Here is an 8,660-nt window from a genome sequence, read left to right on the forward strand (position 1 = left end):
TATTATTTACTTAAGTTTTATTAAAAATTAATACTTAAATATCATATTTCAAAATAATGAATAAAAGACTGAATTAATTCATATAGAGGATTTGTTTCTTTTTTAGACTGTTACTGTTGTTGGCTCTGTTAAGCAGTTAAGAATACGCCATGTATTTTGTCGTATAAATAAGATGTTTATAACATGCTTGTTAAATTTGGGCAATTGCCATGGTGTAACAACACCAACAGAACCCTTATCTGCTTGATGCACAGATATTCATCACCATTTCTATGTTCTTCGTGTATTTCCCCGATTGAGACCAATGTTTTTATATCTCTTTAAGCCTGTTAGATTTGAAGTTGGTGTCAAATAATTGCAAGTCCTGTATATAGTGAGATACCTGGAAACGAACATTCATTACTTTGATTCTTTGAGACGCTGTCCGAAGTCAGATTGTTTTTATGCATAAAACAAACGGTGTATTGTATTGTATTTGTTTGATCGTACACAAAATTGGGTTTAAATAATCGTTTTGTGTTTTCTATTTTTATTGTTCCGGCAATATAAAATGAACCTTGTATCGACAAACCTGTTTCCTGTTGTATTTTAAGTTTAATTTATTTTTATTTTATTTTTTTATAAAAAAATCGAATAATCGAACTAAAAATACACTGAAATTTATTCTACATAGAGCTGCAATTATTTTAATAAAAATTAGTTTGTTTATTCTTCTTAAATACATATTTATTTTTTTATATTTGCTTAAACTTCAATAAAACCAGTTTGTATTTTTTTCAAAACTACCTATTTTTATAAAAAAATAAAAAATATTTATTCCAGTTTTTCATTGAGTGGAGTCATCAATGTATAATATACAATCAAAGGCGTCTATTTGTCGTAAATCCAGCAGAAAAATTATCTATTTGTCGTAAATGAGTGAATTTTGTAGAAAATTCTATTTAACATTGAAATTTATTGTTTATAAAAAATTGTTTTTAATTCAACAAAAAGTTACAGATTCGAGAACAAAATATGAAATTGTCGTACACTGAAATGATTGGTAAGTTGTGCGACAATCGGGCAACTTCGACAATTATAATTACAACAAATAGACGCCTTTGACTGTATATATTTCAATACTATTCAAATTTAAGAAACATAATAAAAATTCAAAATACAGTCATACCTTTTAAAAGTGGTAGTGTTGAAAAGCATGCATTATCACCCAACCAAATCTTAATTACCGTACATAAAAATTTCTTTTTGGTTTTGTTTTTAAAAGCCAGTTTTTGAGAAAATATAAATTTAAAAATATTCTTGAGGGATTAGACTGTATATCACTTTTATTATATAAATTTTAAACATACAAATTATATACAGGGGTGAAAATGAAGGTATTAATTTGAAAGTGAATATATTAATTTAGGGTTCATTTTCTTTTAATCTATTGGCCAAAAACGAACTAACGTGTAAATCATTAAATTTGAGCCATTTAAATCAACATAACTACAACAACAAACAAGTAAAATTGGACAAAAATTACTATTTCCAACACAGTCATGATTTTTGGAAAAGGAAAATATAGTTAATATAATAGTTACAAAATTATAAAATTTATTATAATTTTCAACGCAAGAAATTATAACAATATTAAATATTTACTATGCATTTTATTACAGTAAGACCTCGATTATTTCCAATTTTTTTATTTTAAAAACCTTGACACTTTCCAAATTGAAGATTTTGAATTTTTTAGTAAATTGTTATATCAGCTAATAATTTAAATTAACTAACTTTAGATTACCTCGCATTTTTCCAAAAAACTTCAAACAACCAATCAGATCTTTGAAATTGTCGAGGTTTGGAAATTGTCAAGGGTTGGAAATAATCGAGGTCTTACTGTATTCATGTTTATAATAAATTTATCATTATTTTGTTATTATTCAAACAACACTCGACATAAAAAATGATTTACGATACTTTGGGTTGTGTTTTACGTCCTTCACGACCAGCCTGAGTATGAAAAACACAAACCAAAGTGCTTCATAGAGTCACCTTAATTAATCTATATGTTAATAAAACAAATTTGTAATAACTGCGTTGATAATAAATAAATAATCAAACAAACCATAAAGCTAATACTCACCCACATGTTTAAACACCCTTAAAATATTTATCAAGTTGTGAACAGGTTGTCTTTTGTTTTAAACCCTGAAAATACAATTGAATAATAACAAAACTATTAAACACCGTCAACTATTTATAATGGTTTAATTATAACAATTATTACTATTGATTCATTTTTTAACTTTAGCTGATTATTAAAAACACACAAATTCATGATGATTTTTATATAACCATTGATATAATTAAAATACTATTAAAATATTAATATGTTGGTATCGTTACAAAACATAATTATTGATTCTTTTCATTTTGTTTCCTTTTTTTATTATTGTCAAATTCAAATCAAAGGGGTTGGCTTAATTTACGAATCATAAAACCTAGAAAAACGCCAAATTTGGTATCAAAAACCCTAAATTAATACATCCGCTTTCAAATTTATACCTTCAGTTTCACCCCTGTACATATATTTAAATTGTTATTAATATCTAAAAAATGTTTTATGATAATTACATGGTAAAAATGGTTCTAAAAACGTAATAAACATAAATTATAATTGGAACTTTAAATAAATAGTTTTTGAACATCATTTGAATTTTCACTTTTCGTTGTTTTTTAAACACACAAATTGTTTTGTCTAATGAAAGTTCATTATCTTTCAAAAAAAAACATCAAAACCTCTGTTCAATGTTTTTTAACTTAAGATATTAGAATAAATAAATTAAAAATGTATTAATAATTTTTAATTTAATAAAATTAACTTTAAAGTTTTTCAATCATAAAACATTTGTAAAGATTCATTATTTTGAAATTTGAAAAAAACATTTATTAAAATTAACTAAAACAATAATAATATAATTAATAAAAAAGTACTAAATATTTGATAAAAAAAACATACACAAAATGGAACTAAACAAAACATTCACAATTTTGAACATTAAAAACGACATGATGTACTTTTTTAACTTATACAGAAACTACTTTTTGAAGAACCTCAATATATTAGACAAATCCCTTAGATTGAATTAAATTAAACTTTAAAATAATACACCAACACATCATTCAAAAAGTGGACAAGAAACATTTTAAAAGAGCAAAACATCGAAAATTCAAAAGGATTTTTCTGTTGTTTGATATTTCCATTTGCCGTTGACGATGAATATAAAGGACCACACCATCTGGAAAGGTATCTCCAATGTCTAAGATTAAGAGTGACAATGAAATAGAGCTTTCAAGTGAGTCTATTGAGGCCTCAAGTTCTTCAACAGAAGAAGATGCTTACTTTGAAAGTACTGAAGTAATCTCCAACGACCGTTCACCGAATACAATCAAGAAGTTTATTAACACTATTATCTTCCGAATGGCAATGAAGCAGATAATGAAAGGCCGGAAAGGCAATTTAACAGTGAAAGACATGAATCCTGTTTCCAAAAATTTGAATGTTGAAGACGAAGTTGAGTACTACAAATCTGAATGGAAGAAGCAAAGTCTCAACAAGAATCCGTCAATAGGTAAAGTGATTTTAAAACGTGAATGGAAGAGATTTTTATTCATGTACTTAATGGTTGCCATCTACGACTTGTTTTCAATTGCATTTCCATTGGAATGCCAGTTCATTACAAAGTGGCTAAATAAAGAAGATGCTCCCAAGAGCACTGGAATACTTTTTATCTTCTTAACATTTTGTTTTCAAATGATAGCATGTTCATCAAGTGAATGTGCTAAGAAGTTTATGTTCACCACTTCCCTAAGAATACGAAATGGATTGATTGGTGTCATCTATGAGAAAGCACTTAAATTGAATGCAGCAGGAATAGCAGAACCTGGAAGATTGGTCAACTTGATGTCAAATGACTCTTCTACTTTCTTATCCAATTTAGAGTACTTTATGACGGGTATTGCGTCACCGCCTATGTTTATTGTGTTATACTCTTTTATGGGATATTATGTCGGTAAGTGGGTATATGTTCCTCTAGTAGTATTAGCTTTCTTCTTAATAGTTAATTTGTGCTATGGACGTGTCAACACATTCTTCTATAACAAGTTTGTTGCGTCTAAAGATAAGAGACTTTCATTTTTCAATGAAATATTACGAAATATCAAATTCATCAAGTACAATAGATGGGAAAAGCCTTTAGAAGATAAAGTGAACAAATACAGAAATTGGGAAATAGTGTTCTTGTACTTCACTGGATTCTTTAGAGCAATGTTCTTTACTTTCACTATTGATGTTGGACCGATGATGGCAGTTTTAATGTTTGTAGCTATGGTATATTCAGAAGCCGCAATTACTTTACCAATTGTTGTCACTTCAATTGCACTGTTCAATTCTATAAGAATTCCAATAAGAACAGTTGGTATTGGTATGGCTAATATCACTTGTTTGAATGTTTCTTTAAAGAGAATCAACAAATTCTTGACAACTCCGGAATTGGTCCCAATCACTTCGACTGCAAGTAAAAGTGAATATGCAGTTGAAATGAGTCGAGTCAATTACAGTTTCCCTAATAACGAGACTGCATTTGCCTGTGATGAATTAAAGATCAAGAAAGGTGAATTAGTCTGTGTTCTTGGTAGTGTAGGAGGTGGTAAGAGTTCATTCTTATTGTCACTTCTAAATGAGTTGGAAAAGACACAAGGAGACACTGTAATCAATGGAAAGATCACTTACACAAGCCAGACGCCTTGGATGATGAATGCGTCAGTCAGAGAGAACATCTGCTTCTTGACTTCTTATGATAAGAAACAGTATCAGAGTGCAGTATATGATGCTTGTTTAGCAACTGACATCGATTCTTTAGTAGGAGGTGATGCTTATGTCATCGCAGAGAAAGGTGCCAACTTATCTGGAGGGCAACGACAACGAGTGAATATCGCGCGTGCTTTATACGACCCCAAAGACATCATTTTACTCGACGATCCCCTCAGTGCAGTTGATTTCAAAGTTGGGACTTATATCTTTGAAAATGCCATTCAAAAGCATTTAGCAAAGAAGACCAGAATTGTAGTAACCAACCAGACGTACTTCTTAGAGAAGGCAGACAGGATTCTTGTTATTGACAAGAACCAAATGGTATTTAATGGGTCGTTAGAAGAGCTCAAGAAGTCGAATATCCCAGCGTCCCAATTTGTGAAGACACTGAGTAAGAAGATTCAAAAAGAAGAAGAACAAGAAGAAGAAATTATCACTTCGGACGCTTCAGGTACTAAAACAAGAGAAGAGACAAGAGAAATAGGAAGAGTACCATTACATGTGTATTGGCAATATATCAAGTCTGGTTCCCTCTTGATGTTCTTCATAATGTGGTTGTGCTTGGCGGGTAGAATTTGTGCACTTTACTACTACAACACTTATCTCACTAAGTGGGGGAAGTCTATTCGACCACTGAAAGGCGCTCCACAAGGCGACAAAGGACTTTTCAACATCTTTGCTTATTCATTTGTTGGAGACATAGCCGGTATCTTCTTGACTGAAGAAGCAATCATTCTTTTCTGTTTAATAGTGTCTGTACGACTTCACAAAAATTTGATTCACAAGTTGTTAAAGTGCAAGTTGGGATTCTTCGATGTGACGCCAATGGGGAGAATTATCAATTACTTCTCAAGAGATTTCCAGAACGTCGACTTCACTATACCACCAACCAGTGAACCTTTAATTGTTAATATAACTACTATCGTTATAGTAGCTATCACTATTTGTAAGGCATCTATCTACTTGGTTATATTAGTGTTGGTCATTGCCATCATCTTTGTTTGTCTTTACATCTTTGTTTCCAAACCAATCATCGAGTTACAGAGACTTGAAGGTATCACAAGAGCTCCTATCTTTGTTCACTACGATCAGACTTTACTTGGCCTTTCCACTATAAGATCTTCAAATGGACAAGAACAGTTCAAAGATAAACTTATAGAGAAGATTAAGAATAACACAACGTCTCTCTACCTTACTAAAATGGCTAAATACTGGTTTGTTGAAACTTCTAATACTTTGTAATTCAATAACAAATAGGATGCTCCAAAGAATGGATTGGTTGGGAGTCTTCATTTGTTTTGTAACAGTCACGGTATTGGTCATTACCAAGTTGCAAAAGTCAATGGAACCTTCCCTTGCAGGTACTGCTCTGACAAACATATGTAATATTCCATCAACCGTCAATGTCTTTGCTATGTCCATCATTGAAATTGAGACAAACATGCAGTCAACAGAAAGAGTCTTGCAGCTCAAGAAATTGAGAGCTGAAGAGTCTGAAAATGTCAAAGAAAAATACCACAACCCGCCATCTTCATGGCCATCAACGGGTTCTGTTGAATTCTCTGATTTCAAATTTAGATATCGAAGAGGTCTTCCAATGGTTTTAAAGGGAATTAATGCGACTATATTACCAAAGGAGAAAATTGGTGTTGTTGGACGAACGGGGAGTGGGAAGTCCACCTTGATGGCTGGACTCTTTAGAATAGAAGAAGCGTACTCCGGTAAAATAAAAGTTGATGGAATAGACATCTCTACAATTCCTCTTGATATCTTAAGAAAGCAGATGTGTATATTACCACAGGAAGCCACACTATTTAGTGGTACTGTAAGAGACAATTTGGATCCATGGAACCAAATGGACGATGACAAATTACGAAAAGTACTTTTAATGGTCGAATCAACAAATCAACTTGATGATGTTGTGACAGAAGGTGGTGACAACTTCTCTTTGGGTCAAAGACAATTAGTTTGTTTAGCTCGTGCTCTATTGAAAGGTTCTAAGATCTTAATTATGGATGAAGCAACTGCTAATATAGATATCCAGACAGATAAGAACATTCAAGAGATGGTCAGAAGGAACTTTGATGACATTACTGTGATCACAGTAGCACATAGATTACAGACTATTATGGACTCAAATAAAGTGATGGTCTTTGATAAAGGAAAATTAAAAGAAATGGACACTCCACTTAATTTAATTAAAGAGAAAGACACACTCTTTAACGGACTTGTACAACAATCCGGATGTGCAGAGGAGTTACGTAGACTTGCTCAAAAGAATGAACCAAACGCTTCATTGTCACCTTCACCAACTATGTCACCGGCTGAAGGAGACACTTCAACATCTTTAAGCCCTAAGATTGAAGTCAATTTACTGACTAATGACTCAACGAGAGCTTCACCTATTCAATTCCAAGAAACTGTCGAAAGAAATCAGTCCGAACAAAAACTAATCCCAAGTCCATCTTTAGATAAATCGACAGATTCAACGTCGCCAACAGAATGAGGTTTTTTGTTATTTAACTTGATAGTTATTTTATTATTTTTTTATAGTTATTAATAGATATTAGTAAATAAATTATTTTAATATTAATTATAGTTTTAAAATTTTAATAATTTTTAATTAATTTAAGTAAAACTATATTTAAAATAGTAAATAGAGATATTCATTAAATACTATTAATTTATTATAAATATATTATATATTAACTACTTCAAGTTCAAAAATAAAAACACAGAAAAGTTAATTAAAACGTAAAATAACTCGAGTTGATAAACACAAGTTGAACGAAAAAATGAATTTGAATAACACGTTAAAAAATAAAAAACGTTACACCATGACACAATTTGATGATGTAAAATGTCATTGATTGAAACACATTTGTGGGATGTCATATTCGATAGTTGTTGCTCACAAGCGCCATACCCAAACACATTCACCTGGGGAAACACCAGGGACTGTATTGTAAGTCGTAGGGTTCGCTTTTATAGTGTTTTTCTTGACGTCTATTTCATTTTGTGAGGCGATATGTATGGCAATGTGACTTTGCCTATATGTGTATTTTATAATTACAAAACTATATATTAACTATATTGTATCTTAATGTTATTAGTTGTTTGCAAACAATATAAAATGAAGTGGACATGTGGAACATCGTCATTCCAAAAACCTCATCACATTCAAATATTTTAAGGTGTTTAAAACATACAAATCGGGTTATATGCGAAAAAGTTGTTATAAAAATTAACACAAAACTGTTGTTTAACAAGTTAACTATTGCCAAACTATTTGTTTGTATAGGTTTAAATAATAAATTTTTAATTATTTATTTTAATGTGATGTGTTTATAAAAACAATAATAACTTGATAAAAATAGGATATGTGGAAATAACAAAAAAATGACAAAATTATTTTAGAAATACAGGTTGTTATTTTACCTCATTTAAATTTCATCACTTTGTTTTTTTTCAAAAGACTCAAAATATTTTGTTAAGTGATTTTAGACTAAAATTTTGTTAACAAAAGAAACTAAATTTGTAGACTTTGTTTTGAATTTGGACTATGAATAATTTAAGTCAAAATTAATATTCTTAGTTACCATTTCATTTTTTCTTATATCTGTCAGATAATAATAATAGACAATAAAAAACATAATACTGAACGAGTGATGAATTAGAATGCATCTTATTTCTTCTCTTCCTTCTTCTCAGTGGCAGCAGCCTTTGGTGCGGCTTCCTTTGGTGCAGCAGCAGCTCCCTTCTTTCCTCCCTTCTTTGGCATGTGTATTAAACGAATGATTAC

The 8,660-nt window shown here is 30.5% G+C and overlaps 1 protein-coding gene across 1 annotated transcript; it reads left to right on the forward strand.

Annotated features, from left to right (window-relative positions):
- Positions 1 to 3,301: 3,301 nt before the first annotated feature.
- Positions 3,302 to 7,364, forward strand: EIN_167840 (canalicular multispecific organic anion transporter, putative; the record flags this gene model as incomplete). The annotated part of the gene is made up of 2 exons (XM_004183747.1): positions 3,302 to 6,072; positions 6,116 to 7,364. 2 exons carry the CDS (start codon positions 3,302 to 3,304, stop codon positions 7,362 to 7,364), a joined length of 4,020 nt encoding a protein of 1,339 aa, XP_004183795.1.
- Positions 7,365 to 8,660: the final 1,296 nt, after the last annotated feature.

This window comes from Entamoeba invadens, assembly GCF_000330505.1.
Source record: "Entamoeba invadens IP1 unplaced genomic scaffold scaff_1105074725591, whole genome shotgun sequence".
NCBI lineage: Eukaryota > Evosea > Mastigamoebida > Endamoebidae > Entamoeba > Entamoeba invadens.